General features: G+C 49.4%; 1 protein-coding gene and 1 pseudogene across 15 annotated transcripts; both read right to left on the bottom strand.

Moving 5' to 3' along the window:
• Window positions 1-106: 106 nt before the first annotated feature.
• LOC118653934 lies at window positions 107-9,749 on the bottom strand (annotated as a pseudogene).
• Window positions 9,150-22,925, bottom strand: SUV39H1 (suppressor of variegation 3-9 homolog 1). Of its 15 annotated transcripts, none has more exons than XR_004966926.1 (7): window positions 21,857-21,991; window positions 19,833-19,978; window positions 17,681-18,343; window positions 11,226-11,583; window positions 10,809-10,922; window positions 10,395-10,474; window positions 9,150-9,819 (listed from the first exon to the last, which is right to left on the bottom strand). XR_004966926.1 is itself a non-coding variant. In XM_036304941.1 (6 exons), exons 1-6 carry the CDS (start codon window positions 22,429-22,431, stop codon window positions 10,341-10,343), a joined length of 1,239 nt encoding a protein of 412 aa, XP_036160834.1. In that variant the 5' UTR covers window positions 22,432-22,903; the 3' UTR covers window positions 9,150-10,340. The 15 variants fall into 15 exon arrangements, 4 of the variants coding, with proteins under 4 accessions (XP_036160834.1, XP_036160832.1, XP_036160833.1 ...); XR_004966929.1 differs by having other exon boundaries at window positions 10,395-10,922; window positions 11,226-11,355; window positions 11,437-11,583; window positions 17,694-18,343; window positions 21,857-21,990; XR_004966927.1 differs by having other exon boundaries at window positions 10,395-10,922; window positions 17,694-18,343; window positions 21,857-21,992.
• Between the last annotated feature and the right edge of the window lie 44 nt (window positions 22,926-22,969).

The following is a 22,969-nucleotide window of genomic DNA, read 5'->3' as shown; positions in this document are numbered from 1 at the left end:
AGAAACATCGATCAGCTGCCTCCTGCACACTCCTTACTGGGGATGTGCCCGCAACCAAGGTACATGCCCTTGACCGGAATCAAACCTGGGACCCTTGAGTCCGCAGACTGACGCTCCATCCACTGAGCCAAACCAGCTAGGGCATGACTTTTTTTTAAAGTACAATTTCCATTTATTTTTCCCCCAGAGAACTTTTCTTCAGTCCTCAAGGACTTACCTCCTTACATGGGCTTTGGTAGAAGTGGTGGGGCAGCACCCGTAGGTCTGAATCCGGTTGGGGTGTCTGGTCCTTCTGGGCTTCACGAGAGCGATTCCTTACTACCTTGTTGTGAATAGCACAGCTCACACAGTCATGTACTTTCACATACAGCTTGGGAAGCACATAGACGTTGAAGACCCTTGCTTTGGAGATGTCCCTAATGGCTGTGGCCTCTACTATGTTTCGAATGACGAACTTCGTAATGGCCTTATCCTTGGGCACACATCAGGTGCAGTTGGTGCAATGAGTAGGCTGCACATAACCACAGCCTTTTTTGGCATGACCATTATTCCTTCTTTTCTTGGTCATCTTGGAAACGAGGACCCAAGAGAGAGCTTGACTTTTACCCTTGTAAGACTCCTTGTCAGTCTTCCGACCTGCAGAAATGTAAGATAATAAATTTGTGTTGTTTTATGACAATAAAATGGTGGTGATTTGTTACAGCAGCAAGTCCAGAGCCCTGAGGAGATAAAAGGTCTCCTCCTTCAAGAAATGGAATAAGTATGGCCTTCTTTTCTAAAAAGGAAGGAAGGAAGACAATGTCCCAGGTTGTGATGTCTCTGGATATTGGTGCATATCCAGGGTGAACTCCACATTTGTTTGTGAGTGTGTGTCTGATGGTGGGAGGCCTAGATCTGTTTGCAAGTGTTTGAACCAGGTGTGAAGTCTCTGATCTCTTTGATGGTGTGTTGCACAGAATTTGCGGGCCCAGCTATTTGGGGGTGTATGTGCTAGGAGGGGAGGTCTCTGATCTGATTTTGTGTACAGGTCCCAAGACATGAGTTCTCTGAACTGCTGAGGTGTGTATGTTCAGGGTGAAAGGATTCTGAGCTCTTTGTGGGAATATTCCCTTTGCTTGAAATCTCTGATCCATTTCTGAGTTTATATCCCAGGAAGTGAGGCTTCCTGTCCTGTTTGTTTGTGTCTGTCCTGTGGTATTCATGAGACATGTTTTCTGGTGAGTGAAGCAGGGTGTATGTCCCATGGTAGGAATCCCCTCATCTGCTTGTGGGCACTTGTCTGATAATGTGAAGAATCTGATCTTTTTGTTTCAGGTGTTTTCCTAGGAGCTGAGTGCTCTGATTTGTTTCTCAATGCATGTCCTAGGTGTGAGGTCTCTCATATTGTGTGACTGTATATCCCAGAGTATGAGGTCTGAGCTGTATGTGGGTATATGTTCCAGGTTGTCGGATCTGATATCTTATATAGATATTTGCAAGCATTTTTTGTTTTGTTGTTAATCCTCACCCAAGGATATTTTTCCCATTGATTTTTAGAGAGAGTGGAAAGGAGGGGGGGAGGGGGGAGGGAGGGAGGAGAGAGAGAGAGAGAGAGAGAGAGAGATGTGAGAGAGACACATCCTACATGCACCCCTACTGGGGCCAGGGATCAAACCTGCAACCCAGGTATGTACCCTTGATTGGAAGTCGAACCCGAGACCCTCTGGTGCACAGGCTGGTGCTCTAACCACTGATCCATGCCAGCCAGGGCACAAGCATTCACTTGTTTGCTGGGATATATGCCATGAAGTGAAATTCTTATCTGCTAAGGCAGTGGTTCTCAACCTTCAGGCCCTTTAAATACAGTTCCTCATGTTGTGACCCAACCATAAAATTATTTTCGTTGCTACTTCACAACTGTAATGTTGCTACTGTGATGAATCGTCATGTAAATATCTGATATGCAGGATGGTCTTAGGCGACCCCTGTGAAAGGGTCGTTCGACCGCCAAAGGGGTCGCGACCCACAGGTTGAGAACCGCTGTGCTAAGGTGTATATATGTATATATGTATATATGTATATATGTCTGGGATGTGAGATTTCTGAGCTGGTTCTGGGTGTATGTTTCAGGATGTGAGGCCTCTGATCTGTTTGTGGGTGCGTGTCCCACATTGACAGCTCTGTGATATGTTTCTGGGTGCATTTCCGTGCATGTTGTTTCTGGGAGGATCTCTGTTCATGAGTGTATATCCAGGATCTGAGCTGTCTGATCTCCCTGAGTCTGTACACCCCAAGATTTCAGGTATCTGTATTTATCTGCTGAATTTACCAGCATGTGAGGGTTGTAACTTCTTTGTTGGTTCATGCTACAGGATTGGAGGTATCTGGTGTGGTTTGGGTTGTATTTCTCAGATCAGATCTTTGATCTGGTTATGTTTGTATTTCACATATATGAGTGTGCATTCTCCTTGGGTGTATTTGTAAAAGAGAGGAGGTCTGTTATATGTCCCAGTCTGTGAGATCTGTTTGTGTGTATGTCAGAAAATGTGCGCTTTTTCCTGTTCTGTGTGAATATGTCCCAAAGTCAAAGATCTAGTCTGTTTGGGGGGTCTTAGAATGTGGATCTCCGGTCTCTTAGTGGGGTATATGTCCCAGAGAGTGAGTTCTCTTATGTCTTTGTGGGTTTAATTCCCGGAGTGTGAGGGCTCTAAGAATTCTTTGGTAAATGTCCCAGAATGGCTTTCTCATGTTCTGTATGTATGTCTCAGGGTGGAAGGTCTCTGATCTCTTGGGAGGTGTATGACTCCAGACATGAAGTCCTTGAGCACTTCCTGAATGTATGTCCCAGGATGTGATGTTTATTTTTTGTGTGTATGTGTGTTCTGTTTGCTCAAATAATGGATCACCAAATATGTCCTCACCGTATTCTTGGAACTTGTTAATATGTTGTCTTACCTGGAAAAGGGGACTTGGCAGATACATAGTAGGCAAGCATCCTGAGATGGGCGGTTATCCTGGATTATCTAGGACAGGGGTGGGGAACATCCGGGCCGAGGCCATATAAGACCCGAGAAATCATTTGGTCTGGCCCTGCCAAGACATTAGGGGTGAGTTAATTAAATGTTTGACCAAACATAGCAGGTTAATATCTTTTGTTGTTATTAATCCTCACCCGAGGATATTTTTCCATTGATTTTTAGAGAGAGTGGAAGAGAGAGGGAAAGACAGGGAGAAACATTGATGTGAGAGAAACACATCAATTGATTGCCTCCTGCATGAGCCCGTCATGTCCGGGGAGGAGCCTGCAACCAAGGTACATGCCCTTGACCAGAATCGAACCTGGGACCCTTTAGTCCACAGGCCAATGCTCTATCCACTGAGCCAAACCATCTAGGGCTAGCAGGTTAATTTTTTTTAAAATATATTTTATTGATTTTTTACGGAGAGGAAGGGAGAGAGATAGAGAGTTAGAAACATCGATGAGAGAGAAACATCAATCAGCTGCCTCCTGCACATCTCCTACTGGGGATAGGCCCGCAACCCAGGTACATGCCCTTGACCGGAATCGAACCTGGGACCTTTCAGTCCGCAGGCCGACGCTCTATCCACTGAGCCAAACCGGTTTCGGCAAGGTTAATTTTTAAGATGATAATTTTGTATGGCCCACAAATGATGTTATAAATATCCAAATGGCCCTTGGCAGAAAAAAGGTCCTCCACCCCTGATCTAGGAGGTCCCACTTGTAATCACAAGGGTCATTATAGGAGGAAGGCCGAAACTTCAAGATCAGAGAAGACTAAGTGACTATGTATGTCAAGACAAGGAGGGGCATGTGATGAGGGAAGTAGAGTCACAAAACTTGATGGGACGGCAGAAGCAGAGGTCAGAGAGAGATTTGAAGCTAAAATGCTGGATCCTCTGATTCTTTGTGGACTTTGTCTACCACCTGGTGTATTTTTCAGCATGTGGAGTGTCAGACTTGATTGTGGGTGTATGTTGCGGGATTTGAAGTCTCTGATCTGTTTGTTTTGTATGATCCAGGATGGTGTCTCTGAGCCATTTGTTCATGTATGTTGTTGGATGGAGGTCTCTGACCTGTGTGTGGGTGCACGTCCAGGTGGCAAGGTCACTAATCTTTTTGTCAGTGTATATCTCAGTACGTGAGCCCTCTAATGTGTTTTTGGGTGGATTCCCCTATATGAGGGCTGATGTTTCCATGTCTGATTTGTAGGTTTTTGAGGTGTCTGATCTGTTGGTGTATGTCCAAGGATGTGAAGTCTCTAAGGGGTTTGTGGTTGTATTTTCCAACATGTGGGATTTTTCTGAGCTGTTTGTGGTATGCATTCCAGAATGTGTCTCTCTCCACTCTGTGTTTTGTCGGTGGGCCTCTCTGATCTGTTTATGGCTGTCTTCCCAGGATTTTATCTGACATGTTTCTGGGTGTGTGCCTCAGGATCTGTTATCTGTATTCTCTTTGTGGGTAGTTCCCAGATATGAGGTCTCTGATTTGTTTGCCGTTGTTTGCTCCAGGATGCAATGCTTATGAATGGTTTATGGGTTGTGTTTTCCAGGATTTTATGTCTGTGATCTGTTTGAGGGTGTGTTCTAGGATGTGAGGTTTCTGATCTGTTTCTGTGCATATTTCCCAGCATGTGAAGTCTGTAAACATCTTGAAGTCTGTAAACTATATGTCCCAAGATGTGATAACTCTAACCTCTTCGTGTATATTATCAAGCTTTTGAGGTCTCTGGTTTGCTTCTTGCTGTTAGTTCCAGGATGTGAAATCCCCAGCTGTTTGTGGGTATGTTTCCCAGGGTATGTAGTTTATGATCTGTTTGTGGGTATATATCCAGGGTTTAAGGTCTCTAATCTCTTTGTGAATGTAGTTCCCAGAATTTTGAAGTGTATTTCCTAGAATATGCACCTCTGATTTATTTTGCTGTACGTCAAAGGGTGGGCAGTATCTGATCTCTTTGTGGGTGTACATTCCATGGGGTGTGCTCTGATGTTTTGCAGGCGTGCCTTAAGATAGGAGTCTCTGTTGTAATTATGGGTGTTGTGTGCTAAGACCTGAGTTCTCTTACTTCTTTTTGGGTTTATGTCCCAGGATGAGAAGTCTTTCATCTAGTTCTGTGTGTCTTTCCAACTTGCAAGCTCTACTGTCTGTGGGTGTATGTCCAAGGGTGTTTAGTCTGATCCATTTGAGGGTCCGTGGCCCAGGGTGTCAGATTTGTTTGTGGGTGTCCATCAGGATGTGAGGTATCTTGTATGGTTGTTTGTCTCAGGTGTGACAGTCTGTCCTTGTATGTTTGTCAACAGTGTGTGGTCTCTGGTCTGTCTATGGCTGTGTGTCCCAGGTTGCCACCTATTTTCCTTTGATCTAGCATGTGAGGTCTCTGAGGTGTTTTGAGTTTATGCCCCATGATTTGAGTCTCTGGTCTCTTTGTGGGTATAGGTCTCAATGTGTGAGCTACCTGACGCATTTGGTTCATTTCCCAGGATGTGAGTGCTCTGATCTGTGTGTGGGTGTATGTCCCTGAATGCTATTTCTCTGAAATATTTGTGGGTATAAAGCTCAGTTCATGTGGTTATTTTTGTGCATATGTCACAGGGTGTGGGGTCTACTCTTTGGGAGCATTTATTTCTTAGAATTTGAATTCTCTGAGCTGTTTTTGTGTGTATGTCTCAGGGTGTGAGGTCCCTGACCTGTTTGGTTGTGTATGTCCCACGATTTGAGGTCTCTGAATGATTTGATGTTCTGTATCCAGCATATTAATTCTCTGAATTCTGGATTCAAGAGTTCTAAGCTTTTTCTGGTCTACTTTCCAGGGGTGAGTTCACTGAGCTGTTTGGGTGACTGTCCTACAATACATGGTCCCTGAGCTCTTTTGGTTCAAGAGCTCCTTGACCTGTTCGGGATATAGTTTCAGGTATGAAACCTCTTCCTCTTGGGAGGTCTGTCCCAGGGTGTGACTCATTAGGGGTTTGTTCCAGGGTACGGTCTGTGAGCTTTCAGTGGTGTGTGTGTGTGTGTGTGTGTGTGTGTATGTGCACATATGCCCCAGTTAGTTTTTCTGAGCTGTTTGAAAGCCTTTGTGTATAAAATCTCTCAATGCTGTGGTGGTGTCTGTGCAGAGTATGGTGTCTCTGAACTATTTAGAAGTCTCTCTTTTCAGGTCTAAGGGCCCATAACCCTCAGATGAGGACTCTGATGTGTTTGTCTGTGCTCAGGGTGTGAATACTTTTGAGCCCATATCCTAGGGAGGGAATGAGTTCTCTATGATGTTGTGACTTGTCCTCGGTGTGATTTTTCAGAGCAGTTTCAGAATCTGTTTCCTGAGTTTTGATGTCTGCTGTTTCAGACTTCTGAGGTGTGTCCCCGAGTGTGAGATCTCTGATCTCCGTATCCCTTGGTGGTGAGGTCCCTAACTGTTGGGCTGTGTTTCCAAGGGCACAGTAGTTCCTATTGAGGGAGTCTCAGTTCCAGAGTCTGAGGTCTCTGAGTGGTTTGGGGTTCTGTTACCAGTGTGATGTCTCTCAGGTGTTTGCGGGGGCGGGGGGGTTGTCTGTGTACAGGTGGTTATGTATGTGAGCTGTGTGGGGATGTGTCCTAGGGTGCAAGTTGTGTTAACTCCGAGCACTTTGGCATTGTCTAACGTGTGGGGCCTCTGGAAAACCTGTGGGTCTGCTTTGCAGATTGTGAGGTTAATGAACTCCCTGAGAGTTTCTGTCCCATAATGTGAAGTACTTGAGCTGTGGGGGCTACGCAGCCAAATGTGCTGTCTCTGAGCTCTTTTTGTATCTCCCAGGTTAGAAGTTCTCTGAAGCCCTAGCTGGTCTGGCTCAGCGGATAGAGCATCGGCCTGCAGACTAAAGAGTCCAGGGTTCAATTTCAGTCAAGGGCACATGCCCAAGTTGAGGGCTCGATCCCTAAAAGGGGGCATGCAGGAGGCAGCTGATCAATGATTCTCTCTCATCATTGTTTTTCTCTCTCCCCCTCCCTTCCTCTCTGAAATCAATAAAAAATATATATATTTTAAAGAAGTTCTCTGAGAGCCTGTGTCCACAATGTAAGGTCCCTCTGCTGCTATGGGTCTCTGTCCGTTATGAAGTCTCTGCTGTTTATGGCAAACTTTGCACAAAATGTGAGGTTTCTAGGCTGTTTGATCTCTGTCAATTCTGGATATGAGTACAAAGGGTAAGTTCCATGAATGGTTCTGAGGTCTGAGTCCAGGGTATGATATTTCTGAATCATTTGGAGGATCGTGCTTACAGTGTGAAGATTCTGAGCTGTTTGGGGACTTGAAGCCAGGATGTGAGGTTTATAAGCTGTTTGGGGTCTGTGTCCAGGTTGTGTGATCTCAGATATATTTGGGGTATCACAAGTGTGAAGTCTCTAAACTATGTAGAGGATTAGTATTCAGATTTTCAGATCTTTGAGCTCTTCTGCAAACCGAGTGAGGCCTCTTGGGGGTCTCTCGGTATATGAAGGCTCTGAGCTATTTTTAGGAAGTCTGTGTCCAGTACATGCCCTCTCTGAACAGCAATCTGTGTCAAGATCATGGTCTCTGAGCTGGTTCAGGGCCTGTGTTCGAGTGTAGGACTTGGGAACTCTTGGGTATTGTGTTCAGGGTGTGAGGTCTCTTAGTTGTCTGGTGGTCTGGAAGAGGGTGTGAGGTCTCTGAACTATTTGTCCATCTCTCTCCCAGTGTGTAAGTTCTCTGAGGAATTGGTGGGTCTGTATCCCTGGTTCTGAAGTGTCTGAGCATTGTGGGGGTCTGTAGGCAGACTTTCAGATGTGCGGGTTACAAAGCTTGAGGTCTCTGAAGTATTTGGTAGTCTTTCCTCTGTTGCCCTATTCTGAACCATTTCGGGGTGTCAGGTGTGAGGTCTCTGAGCTATACACAGATCTCCTTCCCAGCGTCAGAATTCTCTAAACATGGCGCTGGGCTGAGATCTCTAAGCTCTTTGGGGTCTATGTCTAAGACTTGAGGCTCTAAGTTGTTGGGGCACCATATTCTAGGGAGTGAGGTCTTTTGGGTGTTTAGTTTTTCAGGATGTCTCTGAGCAATTTGGGGGTCTGTGTCCAAGAAGTAAGGTTTCAGGATCATTTAGGGATATGTGTTCCAAGTGTGAGGTCTCAGGTGTTTGGGGTGTGACATATCAGCTGTTTGGGGATCTGTCCCAGGATGGGAGGGCTCCAAGCAGTCTGGGAATCGATTATCAGGGTGTGAAAACTCTGAATAACTTAGGTAACAGTATCCCAGGCTGTGAGGTCTTTGAGATGTTTGTACATTTCTATCCCAAAAGAAAGTTCTGTGATGTGTTTGGGGTCTAGATCCCAGCATAGGAGGCAGCATTTAGGTCTTGGGGCTGTTTGCGAGTCTGGCTCCCTAGTTTTGGTGTAGCCTGTTAGTTATTCAGGGCCTATGTCCCAGATCTCCGAGCTGGATCCCAGGTGTGAGGTCTCTGAGGTCTGGGGTTAGTACCCAGAGTACATGTCTGTGAGCTGTTTGGAGGCCTATGTCCTACATGCTGTGTGTGGAGGTCTCTTAGTTTTTTAGGATTCTGTCACCTGTATGTCAAGTCTCTGAAATCTCTGGGTAAGTGTGTCACAGCATGTGACGTCTCTGAGCAAGAACAAAAGGCACAGCCTCACATTCAGGTTGAGGGATGATCAAAACAAGTATATCTGAAACATCATCTCCTTACTCTCCACTTTCTACCCTGGTGCATATTAGGCGCTCAATAATTATTTGCAGAAAATGTAAATACAACAAAAATACAAAATTTTCTGTTTGAAAGGAGTAGGCAGGCTTTGGGTTCAAAGCCTCTAAGAGCAGGGAGGGCCCAGCTAGAATTGTATCATATTTCTGTATTTCCACCGTGTTTATTTCTTGGGTTATTTTTCTTTATGGCAAATGATAATGGTTTGTCTATTGAGACAGCAATGGATTTAGTTTGCTTTTTCAGTGCATTTTAAAATTTTAAGTATAAAACAAGCTTCTTTTAAGTCAAGATGTTAGGGAGACAATGGTGGAGGTGGTATGCTGTGGGGGTGTTCTAGTCATATGGTTGAGGTTTGAGGAACACGTCCCTGGGTACCCCAGCTCCCAGCCTCTCATCCCCCCAACCCCACCTACGTGAGGTCTTCAATCCCCACACCTTGGTTTGTTCAGTCAGCAACTCATTTTATTGATGCCTACCCCAGGCTGGGTTGGGCCAAGAAATATACAAGAGGAGAATGAGATTCAGTCCATGCCTGAAATTCAGTCTAGGGGCAGGGAGCACAGACACACAGACAGCCACACAGATCTGGTGGCAGGGCACAGTCTCACAGAGGGGCACTCTGGGCACAGGTAGTCAGGGAAGGCTTCCTGGAGAAGACCTCACAGGGGAAGCAAGGGGTGAGGCAGCCATCAGAGCCTTCGTCTTCTGTACATCTGTGGGCAGGTAACTTTTGAGACTGTACTTGGCCTCCTGCCATATGGGCCCTTTCCTAGGATCCACCTCCACAGTTTTTAAGGCTTCCCTGAGACAATCTATGTAGACCAGGTGCTCAGCCCAGTGCCTGGCACCTCAGCACCACCCCATCAATGCACATTTTTGTCCTAAGTGCTATCTACAGCCTACCTAGGTCTTGGTTCCAGCTCTGAGTAGTCCCAGCAGTCGTCACACGCCGACGGGGCTCCCAGGCGCCTTCTGTGCACCTCATGGGCAGAGCTCAATCCCAGTCCACCTTAAGGGTTCGGAGAGTCTGGACTGCCTTCCTCTCATTGGCCAGTGACCAGTGAGCCATGGGCATCCACTCTCCTTCCAGTGGCATGTGGGCAGCTACTTCTGGGATGCAAAGCCTACATGTGAGCATAAGCAGAAACCAGTCCCCAGCCCTACAAACCCTCTTTCTTTCACCAAGTGGGCTGGGAAGTCTGAACTCTGATGTCAGCCTGCGCTGGGGCAGCTTCCACACTCCTGGAGCAGTAGGGAGAGGGCCTGCAACAGACCTCTCAAGCTCTAGGCTGAAGCAGGTGAATAACCATCTTTCTATTCTGGGGCTGGGGTTCACCCCTGGGACCCCCTTGAAAGGCTGTGAATCTCAACTGCAGAAACTCCTGATGTTAACAACTTACTTCGCAAAATGGGCAGAGGGTTGTTAAGTGCAACCCATGGAGCTAGGACGGGGAGAGGGGATTTCTGAAAGTCAGTCCTCACCACAACCCCGAGCACAGGGCAGGTGGGGGTGAGTGGAAGCAGGCGGGAGGCCCTGGCAGTCATTCCTCAACAGGAGGGCAAGTGGGTACAGGGGTGGGTGAGATGGGCTTTAGGCCCCCACAGTCAGTCTGGCCTCAGATTTCGAAGGGCTAGAAGAGGTATTTGCGGCAGGATTCAGTCCCACACTTGCATTCAATACGGACCCGCTTCTTGGGGGAGCCGGGGAGCACAGCCAGGCCAAAGTTGGAGTCCATGCGGGTGCTCTCCATGTCCACGGGGTCCACTGTGGAGTCACACAGCCAGGGAGGGCAGGAGGGGGGAGGGGACTTGTTAGAAGGCCTAGGTGTAGTGTCCCACTGCCCCTTTACCATGAGACCCAGGGATCTTGGGGGCTGGGAACAGGTCTGGGATTTGGGTCAGGAGGGGGGTCATGGAGTTGGTAGTTTGGGGCTGGGGCCAGGGCTTAGCACTAGAGGGTGTTCACATGTTAGGAAGATGGCCAGGATTTGGGGGTTATACGGGGGAAAGGAAGATGGCCCGGGGTTGTGGGGAGGCAGGGGGTGTTGGGGAGAACCAGGAGGGTTGTGGCAGGCAGAGGTCTGGGAATGAAGGGTCACCTGGGCATCAGAGGGATATCTGAACTCTCCTGCCAAAGATCCCCTCTTGAGTGTCTCAGAGGTGGCTAGTTTGTCAAGTAGGGGACTGGTTGGAGGCCATAGGGTGTCCAGAGGCTTAGAACGAGGAAAGCCAAAAAGGGTTAGGAACAGGGAGGGTTGGGGGACTGAGGATATTTCAGACAAGATTGAAATCAGGAGAAGTATTAATTCTCAAGCCAAACATCTTCCTCCCCCAGGAGTCTTGGGAGAAGTTGGTCCAGGGGTTGGGAATGAGGGGACCCCCAAAGGGTAGGCAGGGGTCCAAAAGTCCAGATGGGAGATTGGGAGTCAGAAAGAGCATCTTAAAGCTCCTTGGGGAGGGGTCTTTGTGTCCCATGTCACTGTGTGCCCCTGCCCCCAGTCCCTTGACACCCCCACCTTGCATGTTGTAATCAAAAGTGAGCTCCTCGCCTGCCCAGATGGTTCTTGTGGCAAAGAAAGCAATGCGGGGCAGCCGCTCATCAAGGTTGTCTATGAAGACGTTGTACACCTGGAGGTTGGGGTCGCACTGGGAGAAAGAGAACAGCAGGAGGGTGAGGAGGGGCCCAGCCTGCTCCTCCCGACCCTCGCCCACCTGCAGGGTACCCACACTGTGGTTGACAAAGTGGGAGATGTTGCCATAATAGGCGGCATCCACAGTGTACACATCCTCCACGTAGTCCAGGTCAAAGAGGTATGTAGCACCCTGGCGGTCGTAGATCTGGCCCCGCCGCTCCGCCTCCTCTGAAGTAATAATCTGGGGAGAGGGTCATGGGAGAGAAGGGATTGGTCAAGAAGGCTAAGGAAAGCCAGCACAGTGCCTGCCCCCCCCCCCCCAGGAGGAGAAAAACAAGTGAGCAGGGAGGCACCCCACCCATGTGGCTGGAAGGCATGGACACATGGGAGGCAGTGAGGCAGAGGGTCTGTCAGTCCTCCCAGGGGGCTGGGCCTCAGCTGCCCACCACCCATCCATCCTCAGGCCTCTGGATGGTCTAAGGCAGCGGTTGCCAACTGGTGGTCCGCAGACCACTGGTGGTCCATAAGGTCCGAAAGGTTGGCGACCGCTGGTCTAGGGGGTCTCTCAATGGTGAGTGAAGGCTGGCCACAAGGTCTAGTGGTGATAAAGTAATCAGTCAGACAGACAGACACAGATATAGTCCCATCATGAGACCCATAGTGAGATATAGGAGATGCAAATCAAGGGCAAGAAAGAAAAAGACTCAGGGCTCAACAGAGAGGGGAGAGGAAAGCAGGGAGAATGAGAGGCTGACTAATCCAGGGCAAAGGGGCCTGAGGCTTCGCAGGACCCAGCACAAGACAAGACAGCCTGTACAGGGCCATGTACACAGCAGTGAGAAGGGCACAGAGAAGCAGAAGAGCCATGGGTTGGTGGGGACAGGGAGACTGAATGGGAGACTCAGACAGGAGAGCTAGAGGCAGAGTGAGAAACACAGCCAGAAGCTTAATATGAAAGATCCAGGTCCAGAGATAAGACCAAGATCCCTGAGAATCTCAGATGCAAGAAAAAGGCTGAGGCCAAAAACACAGAAGGAAGATGAAAGAGAGGAGACAGGAGCTTGGGTAGGAACCCCTCCCTCAGCCCCAAGGCTATGCAGTATCAACTACTGGAATTTAAGATGGCAGGAGACATCTCTCAAAGGCTGGGTCCCCTGCTAACCTAGTAAATATGAAGCTGCTCCATGATCCTAGCCCTGACCTGCCCTTGCCTTCCAAAGGCTGTAGAGCAGGGGTCCTCAAACTACGGCCCGCGGGCCACATGCAAATACAAATATTGTATTTGTTCCCGTTTTGTTTTTTTACTTCAAAATAAGATATGTGCAGTGTGCATAGGAATTTGTTCATAGTTTTTTTTTAAACTATAGTCCGGCCCTCCAACGGTCTGAGGGACAGTGAACTGGCCCCCTGTTTAAAAAGTTTGAGGACCCCTGCTATAGATGGATTCTCCACCCCACCGCCATCCAGCCCAATCTATCCTCTCCATCCCTCAAGTTCCCTCTTCCCCCTGGGGCCAACCATAACAGCCTTCTGGTAATCCCCACGTGTAGCTGACCATGCCAGTCTCTGGGTGAGGGTTCCCTGGTACCTAAAACTGCCCACGCCTCAGCCTAGGGTCCCTCCAGACCAGGCAGATCTTTCTCCTCTCCCAGGATTCCACCCAGCCCTCAAAAACAAGTGCCAGCAGTGTACAGCACACAGCAGACTCGCAAGAAATGCCATTTTATTCTTTCTAGCCCAGCAACCTATACCATGTCCAGCAGTAGTCCTACTGGCAACTCACTTACCCCTACACACACACACCTTCTTCCTTCCCTCTCCTTTTGTTGCAGACCCAGTGCCCATCACCAGCCCCCTTCTGACACTGGATCTACCCTTGCCTCCTTTCTAGCTCATCCTCATGCCAGCTAGGAGCCACGCTGTTTCTACTTTCAGATCTCCCCTTCTAGCTTTGACCACCCTGTTTTCTCCACTCTGAATGGCCACACTAGTGTCCTGTCTCCTACCTGCCTCTTACACCATCACCTCCAGCCTGTCCCCTGTCAAATGCTGATCAACAACACCTTTAGGAGAACAAGATTTATCCCTCAGATCACACTGCTCACTGCCCCATACTCCAGCTTTTCCTTCAGGAACCTGGCTTCCCTGTACCCCAAGGATTTATTTATCCACTCATGCATTCAGTGGATTTTTATGAGGCTTACCCTGTACCTGGTCGTAATGCTCAGAAGTCAGTGTCTGCAGAGGCAGGCATGGGTCACAGTTGGGTGGGGGAGACAACACAGGAACCAGGCTCGGTCCTGGCCCTCAGGGGTCAGTTCAGTGGGGGAGTCACAGGGACCAGGCCCAGTCCTATCTTTCATGGGTCAGTCTTGTGACAGAGAAGAGATGGATTCAGACATTAACAGTGAAAGAATGTGGAGGGTTTCAAGAGCAATGGGAAAGAGAAACACCATTGAAAGCAAACTGCAGGTCATAAAAGGGCTTTGACACTAGATTGAAGAGTGGGGACTCTCTCCTGAGGGACACAACAGGAGGCACAGCAGCATTTTGAGGAAGAGGACGGCAAGGCCAGTCTCCCTCTACCTCCTGGAGAGCACACACTCTTCTTTTGTGGTGGCAACTCCAGATGTTACTTCTCTGTGCAGCCTTCCTCAATCTCCTAGTCCCCACCCACCAAACCTCTCTGAAGCCCTAGGATCAAAGGGCAGCCTCTGCTGGGCTTCCAGCATACTGGGTGGTGTCTGAGCCAGCTTTTGCCTTTCAGCCCCTCCCCAACCAGAGGGAATGCCCCACAACTTCCCCAGTCTCATCTTCCTGCCTGTTCTGCCCCTACCTGCTCTCCCTGTCTCACCAGGAATGAGTCACACTGCAAGGCCTCCAGGGCACAAACCGTTCCTGCTGTCTTCTTTTCAGTCCCACTCTGTAAGGGTTGGGCCACCCTGAAAACTCAGGAACAAATCAGTTCGTGTTTCTGCTTCCTAGCAACTCTCCAGAATGACTGGGGAAGATAGGTGGGCTATAGCTGGCAGCTTGGAAAGGGTGCTGACGTGAACAGAACCACAAGACTCTGCCCCCTCCCAGATATGGGACCCTAAATGTTCTCTCCCTACACCTGTTTCCTCAGCCAAAAACAAAACAAAACAAAAAAACAACAAACAAAAAAACCCAGAAAACAAAAAAATCCACCAGGTCTGGCAGGGCACCAATTTTAAACACTTGGGCCTTTTTTTTTTTTTTTTTATCCACTTGACTAACTTTCTGACTCTGAGCCCTTTACTATACTACTCTAGGCCTCAGTTTTCCAAACTGTAGAATGGGGATGACAATGACAAAATCCCAGCCAGACAGGGGCTGTTGTAAAGATTTGACAAGATGAGGGATGTGAAAGGTATTTCTGTTTTCATTTCAGTTAGGAACAAAGCTATGTGCCCTTTCCCCAAGAAAGGAGAAACTGCTGCTCATTAAATGATATGCAATCATTTAATTAAACTAATCGAGACTCACTGCCACTTCAGAGTTTTTAAAATAAGAAGACAATGTTTTAGAAAGGATGAAACAGGCTATGGCTCTCTGTTGAGTGAGGGTAGGGATGTTCTGACAGAAGGTAGAAAGGTGCAAAGGAGAGGAAGGGCAGCTCACGTAAAGGAACTCTCAGCGCAGACACAGAGGTAGGAGAGTGAATGCCGTGTCCAGATTGTAGGATAGGGTGGCGAACAGGTATGAGATGTGTACCCTCGATTGTATAACACTAGGTAGGGTCTGGGACAACACCACGTAATCAAGTCAATTAATATTTCTACAATGAAATTTATGAATAGTTATACCAAGTAAGAGAAAGACTATAAATATGCCCAAATCAGGTCCAGTTAGGTTTTATAGCCAGATGGGTTACAAAAAACTTGGGTTTCTGAATTTTGGAATATAATGGCTAACACTGATTGGAGACTTACTCTATACTGAATAGTATGTAAATGCTTCACACATGATGACTCTTTTAGTTCTTACACAAGTGTATGAGGTGGGTGCAATTATCATTCCCATTCTACAGATTAGGGGACAGACACAAAGCGGTGAAGTGACAGCTGATGAGTGGTGGAGCTAGGTTTCAATCTCGGGCACTAGGCTCCACCCTCCTGCCCATTTTGCCATGCTGCCTCCTCAGGAGGATGCAAGATGAGTTTGGCTCTGGTAGTGTTTGGGAGCCTCTGTTGCCACCAGATCCCACAGGTCTGAGGGTATTGCAGGGGGGTCTGGAAGTTGCTGAATATAGCAGGAGGGAGGCTAAGAAATAGCTCAGAGAGAATGTGTGGAGAGGAGGAAGAGTAAAGACAGGGAACAAGAGGGTCCCTGGAAACCCTGATGTTTACAGTGTAGAGGAGTAAGGACACTAAGGAAGAACAGCCAGAAAAGTACCCGGCCTAGGGGACTTTGGGGTGCCTGGGGGCTGCAGATTCTTCCTCCTCTTTGCCTCAGGATCCTGTGTTGTAGACAGCCTTTCCTTAAGATCATCAGTACAGTAGAGTGAAACTAGAGACACTATCTGTCCTGGACTTCCTCTAGGACTGCTGGGCTCCTGTGGGGTCAGGACACCTCCTCCTCTAGACCATCAGAAGCTCTGGATCCTCCTCCAGAATGGTGACATCCCTCTGAGGTGTCAACATCTCCTCCCAACTGTTAGCATCCCTCAGAGGTCTAGACACCTCCTCCAGAGTGTCAGGACCTAAGGGTGTGGACAGTTCCTCTAGGCTTTAGGGTCCTCTTGGGTGTAGACCTGATCTCCTTTTGACAGTCAAAATCCCTCTGGGGTGAGGACATTTCTTTTTCTTGACTGTCAGGACAGGGTGGGTGCGGACACCTCCTAAGGCAGACCACCAGGGTCCTCTGGAGTGTGGAGTGTTTGCTCTTATCCTCTAGGTCACTCTGGGATGTGGACATCTCTTCCTGCAGATTGTCAGGACCCCTCTGGGTTAATGCCACCTCCTCCTTCTTCCAGACTGTCAGGTCCTTTGACATGTGGACACTTCCTCCACCAGACCGCCAGGATTATCTGGGGTATGGACATTTCCTCATCCAGACTCCCCATCAGGGTTCTCTGCAGTGTGGGCTGCTCTGCCTCCAGATCATCTCTGCCCCTCAGGGCAATGACTCTCTCTACTTTATAGTTTGTCAAAGTGGGAGCCTGTCCTCTTCATCAGTTTCATTACCACTGTATAGACACCCTCAGGGGTATGTCCCTTATGCCAATTTCTGTCACTTCCCAATCATAGCAACCCCTAAGAAACCTGTGGAAATATGGAGGAATTTGGGGTTGTCACCATGACAGGGCACTCATGGATTTAAATGGTCCAGGTCCAGGGATGTTAAAAGTTCCTCAATGCATGAGATGGTCCTACGTAACAAAGAACTGCCCCACCCCAAATGCTCAATGCCTCCCACCTTTGAAAGTGACACTACAGACACTTAGTTATTCACCCAAATCCCTGTTTTTCACCTGGGCACATAGCTAAGTCATACTTCTCAGCCTGCCCTGCATGGAGGTAAGGCCAGTGATTCGGTTCCAGGCAGTGGAGGTGGACAGACGTGATGTGCACCGCGTCCAGGTCTGACCCATTAGGAACCTCCCTTCTCCCCCCACTCAGTCTACTTACCAGGCAAGGCTGAGGATCACAGGCAGCTCCAAGGCTCTCAGGCATGGCAAAGGCACAAGAGGGAAAGAGCCTCATGGCCGCACCACTGTATAGGACACTACCCAAACACCCATGCCAGACTGTTACAGGAGCAAACAGACTTCTCATTTGCAAAGTCACTAAGACCAGCGAGTTGTTTGGTCTGGCAGCTAGCCTGCCTAATATTGCTGGTCTTTCCAGTATCCTGCAAGTCTAGAGGAGGAAGCAGCCAACCTCCTTAAGGCATGTCTATGTCCTACTCCTAACTGTTCTTTTGTGCAGATTAGTAAAAGGCGATCTTTCTGGGAAGACACTGCTTAGCAGTAAGCCGGACCCTTGTAAAATGAGAAATGCCTTTGCAGGTAACGCAACCCCACACGGCCCATTAAAAGGAACACTGCCTGGATTTCGTTCCCACTCTTCTCTTTGCTAGGTACCCTTATGAAATCAACCCAGTCTAGAAGTGTTTCAATATGCTTTTAACTACCAGCTTGGAATACTCTCCCCTGCCAGGATATCCCTAGCCCTTGGGTTAAACACCACCACCACCCACATTTTCCACAGGGAAAGCAGGAAAGTTGCAGGCACACCGTGATGAGAGCTGGGCGCACACAGTAGAAACACAAGATGGGAAGAGCTGCACACACACGCATGGTCCTGACTCCCTACCTCTCCCACGTACTCCATGACGAAGCTGTTCTTGCGGATCTTCTCCAGTGTGCGGACGCCCCAGCCACGCCCATCATCCGTGCGGAAGATGCAGAGGTTGTAGCGGATGCCCTTCTGTACCACACGGTTGGGGCAGTCATAGCCACAGCGGCAACGGGAGTTGCACTCGTAGATGGGCAGCCCAGCTCGCAGCCGCACCTGGCCCTGGTCATTGTAGGCAAACTTGTGCAGCGATGCCCCCGGGCAGCAGCCTCCAGCAGGTGCCCACAAGCAGTCCTTACACTCACAGCCCACGGCCACCTGGTTGAGGGTGATGCCCTCACCAACGCGGTACTCGTTAATGTATACAAAGGCCCGAGGGGGGCCATCCAGATCCACCTCATTCTCCACAGTGATGCGTCCCAGATGGTTGCGTTTGGCATTGAGCTCCTGCTCCCAGAGCTGGAGTGCCCGTCTCTGCTTGGCCTTCTGCACCAGGTAGCTGGCCAAGCTTGGGTCCAGGTGCCGGGGTGGCTTTGACCGGTGGCGCCGCCGGACCAACTCTCGTTCTAAGTCCTTGTGGAACTGCTTGAGAATGCGCACACACTTGAGATTCTGCCGTGGCTCCCAGGTACTCTCTGACTCTGGGTATCCACGCCATTTTACCAGGTAATACTCCTGTTCCTGTTGGGGGGACCAGGGGGATGGGGGCCACCATAAGTGGCGAGACCCTTGGGCCAGCCCTCGTGAGACTTCCATTCCAAAACCAATGGATAACACCCAAACCACTCCCCACCCTTTTCTGGAATGGCTCCATGCATTGGTTAAAAAGCATGGGCTCTAAAGCCAGGATCAGTAGGTTCAAGTCCTGTTCTACTCATGCTGTCTAAATTCTAACTTTTTAAAGAGTAATTTTAATTGATTTTTAGAGAGAGAAACATCCATGTGAGAGTGAAACATTGACCGGCCACCTCCTGCACGCCCCCGACTGGGAATCAAACCTGCAACCTGGGCATGTGCCCTGGGAATGGAACCAGCAACCTTTCAGTGCATGGGACAATGCCCAACCAACTTAGCCACACTGGCCAGGGTCAAATTCTAAATTTTAATTTTATCTCCTAAACCTACTCCCTTCTCTGTCTTCCTCATCATTAGCTCCCTCCTGCTAGCAGCTCAGGCCCCAACTCTTGGGAGTCATCCTTGACTCCTTTCTCTAATACTCCTCACATCCACCCTCAGCAAATCCTGTCAACCCCACCTTCAAACTACATCCAGAATTCAACCACTTACAACCATCATCACTGTCACCACTCGCCTGGACTGCAGCAGTGGCCTCCTCACTGGTCCCCTTGCTTCTGCCCTTGCCCCTATAGTCTGTTCTCCAAACAGCAGCCAGAGGGACCTTCTCTTGCTGGGGGCGGCTATAGGACACAGTTTAACTACACAGACACCCTGGGTACAAATTCTGAACCTTCATTCCCTAGTAGTATGGCCTTGGACAAGTTATTTAATTTTGCTGAGCCTTGGTTTCCTCATCTGTAAATAAGGGGAAAAACTTAAATTTTTTGGTTAACATTCATTACGTAGCATGTACTGTTCTAATGTACTGTATTAACTAATATAATCCTCACAACTCTATATGAGGTAGATAATACTAAGCATCCTCTTTTTATAGATAAGGAAAATAAAGTATAGAGAATTTGCATTAAGTATCCGGGGGTTACACGACTAGGATTTGAACTGATGTGTGCTAACGCCAGTCTGTTCTCTTAACTATCCTAACATTACCTCCTGTGGCCATGATAACAGTTCCCATTCACAGTGTTGTTGGGGGCATTAAGTGAGTTTCTGAGGGAAAGCACCTTGCACAAGTGCTCATAACCGTTAGCTATCCTCATCCCCACTCTTGGGCTCAGCAGCTCAACTAGTTTGTATTCTTAGGGAAGTGGGAGGAGAGACTTATTTGGGGATTCATCCTGGCTCCTGGCTCCCTCAGAATGTTACTAGGTTTCTCCATCAGTAAGACAGGAATGAGAAGAGGGCCTACTAATCCTATTTTTTAAGATCAGAGAAGAAAATTCCATTTAGAATCAAATGCAGACAGGAGGGCAAGGGAGCAGGAAGCCAGCTTCCTTGAGACACCCCTGCCCGGCCATGGTCTCCCCAGACTCACGCGGATCTTCTTGTAGTCACACAGGTACTCGACTTCAAAGTCATAGAGGTTCCTCTTGGAGATTCCGAGGGCAGGGCATGAGAGCTTGGCCAGGCGGCAGAGGTCCTGTAGCTGATTCCAAGAAGATTTGCAACACACACTGCAGCCTAGAACACAAAAGACATTACTGGGCATCCTGGCAAAGCCAGGAGTCAAAGAGTACACCAAGTCCTCCCTGGGACTTCGAAAGAACTCCCTCAGAGTCAGTGAAACCTAACCCAGAGGTCTTCCAAATGCTAAGATGTTTCTACCACAAAAATGTGCCAGCTCCTTCAACACCAGTGCTCACTATCCAAGGCCACTCCTGGAGCAAAAGAACTCAAAGTAGGATCTGCTGCATGGATTGTCCTAAAGGAATCTATTCCCAGAGCTCCCTCTATACTATTCCTAAAACTGCCTGCAAAACCATCCTAGCGTTCAGGACCTAATCCTCCTCTCCTCTACACTTTGCAAAAAGAGAATAACCTCCCATCTAAGGAGGGAGCATTGCCCCAAGAGTGTAGGTGGTATGAGGTTAAAATATCCAGGGCACCAAACAAACTGGAAAGACTGGTCAGCAAGCCCTGATCTAAAATCCCTGGGGACCAGATGTGTTTTGGAAATTTTTTATTTTATTTTACAAGTGTAGTTCTCGGTATCTCCCACATATTACCTAACACCCCCAGTGTATTCAGGGGCTTCAACTCATAATCAAACATTTCAATAATTCTGCAGCAAAAGTCTGAATTTTCACATTAAATAGGAGAAATAAAGAAGTAAGGTAGTGCGACTGAACAGTCCCACCTTATAGTCTAGCTTTGCCACTGAATGGTGCCAAACTTAAGTGTTCAGAGCTTTTTAAATTTCAGAATTATGAATAAGAGAGTGTGCAGTGGTGTTACATTACAGGAATATAGGAAACCTCATTGAATGATTACCTGGGTGCCTTAAACCCACGAGGTATATTTTTTTCACACTGCATTTTGAGTTTCTCAGCCTCATTCACATTTCTGTGAAGGGTAAAGCTTGCCCACAGGAATTCAGGAACAGGCAAAGCAGTAATAGGTTAGTGACAATGATTCTTTAAATATGCCTGGGATGTTTCTGGGGCTACCAAAAATTTCCAAGACACACAGATCCTTTTTTAAAAAGCCTTCTGATTCAAAGATTCAAGGTACATTCTCAATGTGCTTTAGAAGCCATTTTATCAGATCATTTCACACAACACATTATAAACGTACAGCCATTCCTAACCCTGTTAATATTTTCTACCTCCTATTCAAAAACATTGAAACTCATGATGAAATGCTCTAGATGTCAACCTCAACATGTATAAGAGCTCTGCAACACTTCGTGTGCACTTCCCCCTACACACAGACACACACAGACACACACACACACACAGATACACAGAGACACACACACAGACACACACACACACAGACACACACAGAGACACAGACACACACAGACACACAGATACACACAGACACACAGAGACACACACAGAGACACACAGAGACACACACAGAGACACACACACAGACACACACAGAGAGACACACACAGAGAGACACAGACACACACACACACACACACACACAGGGACACACACAGAGACACAGACACACACACAGACACACACACACACAGATACACACAGACACACAGATACACACAGACACACAGACACACACACAGACACACACAGAGAGACACAGACACACACACACACACACACACACACACACACTTAGGCCTAGTGGAGACACGGCCTGTGCCCACGCCTTCCTCTCCCTATGACGTCTCTCCCTTTCAAATCCCTTAACTTGCATTTGAACCCCCACTAAAGTGGTCCCAACTCACATCTCCAGCTGCTGGCGCCGCACTGACCACAGGTGGAATCTCCTATCCCTTAGAGTCCCCCTCCACACTCATGGAACCCATCCTCCCCGCAGCTTTCCTCACCCAGAGGAGCCCCCCCCCCAATATACTGAGAAAATCACCCCTTTTCCCCCTGCACACGGAGGAGTCCAGCTCTCCCATTCCGGAAGACCCTGCCCCTCTTCCTGAGGGAGTCCTCTCTAGCGCAGCCCCTTCCCTCATCACGCTGAGGAGATCCCCAGAGCACAAGATCCCCCCGCCCCCCCACTCTCCAAAGGAGGTTCGTCCCCTCCCCTTCTCTCTCCTTCCGGCGTCTCGCGTGGACACCCAGCGGGTAACGGTCACCGGCGGCTGATTTTCCCGCGCGCGGGCACGGCCTCCCAGACCAGCCGCCCCCGCGCGCGCGCGCACGCGCCGGCCAGTCGCTTCGGCGGCGCGCGCCCCCTCGCCAGTGCCCACTGCGCCCCGCGCCCGCCGCCGCGAAGCACGCGCCCCCTCCTCTCAGCCCCGCCCTGCCTCGCGCGCCAGGCCCGCGCTCCCCGGCCCCAGCCTCTCGGCGCTGGCCTTCCGGCTCCCGGCTCCGTGGCTTCGGACGCCCGGGTCCCGAGCCCGCGACGCTACCCCTCCAGCCCACGCAGCCCGGCCAGCAGGCCGGCGCCGCTGCCACCACTCCTTCACCTTTTAAATTTTCCGCCATCTTTCCCCACGGCTAACGACATTCGGGCCTAACCGGCCTCGCGAGAAGAGACCTCGCGCGGGCGTGGCCGAGAACGCACAGCCTATTGGCCGCACCGCTCCGCGAGCTGGGCCCGCGCGGACCAACCGGCGAGCCGTGACCGGACCCCTCCCGCCACTCTGCTCGGTCCCGGAGGCGGATGCTCGCCGGCGCTTTCCCAGCGTGCGTCTGCGCGGCGGCGGTGGCGGCGGCGCGGCTACGGGGGTTGCGGGAGGCCCTGCCGGTCCGCCCGGTCTGTCTGTCACGCTGTCAGCCAATCGTGTTGTCAGCCAGCCAGACCGGGGCGGCAGGGGTTGGAAGACTGGTGGCGGAAATCCGTCGTGCTGTCAGACCCCCAATTACCACCCCCGGGCAGCCCGTCACGTTTTAAGCCCGAGCAGATCGTGACTCCCCGCCTACGGTAGACTACGGTCTCAGGATCAGTCCCGACTCAAATGGCACAATGAGTCTCATCACAGCTGCCTATCAGACCCCGCCTGCCATGCGTGCCATTCACACC

The sequence above is a fragment of the Myotis myotis genome, unplaced genomic scaffold (genome assembly GCF_014108235.1).
Source record: "Myotis myotis isolate mMyoMyo1 unplaced genomic scaffold, mMyoMyo1.p scaffold_m19_p_4, whole genome shotgun sequence".
Lineage (NCBI taxonomy): Eukaryota > Metazoa > Chordata > Mammalia > Chiroptera > Vespertilionidae > Myotis > Myotis myotis.
The sequence above is the reverse complement of the archived record's forward strand: the minus strand, read 5'-3'. Positions and strand labels throughout refer to the sequence as shown.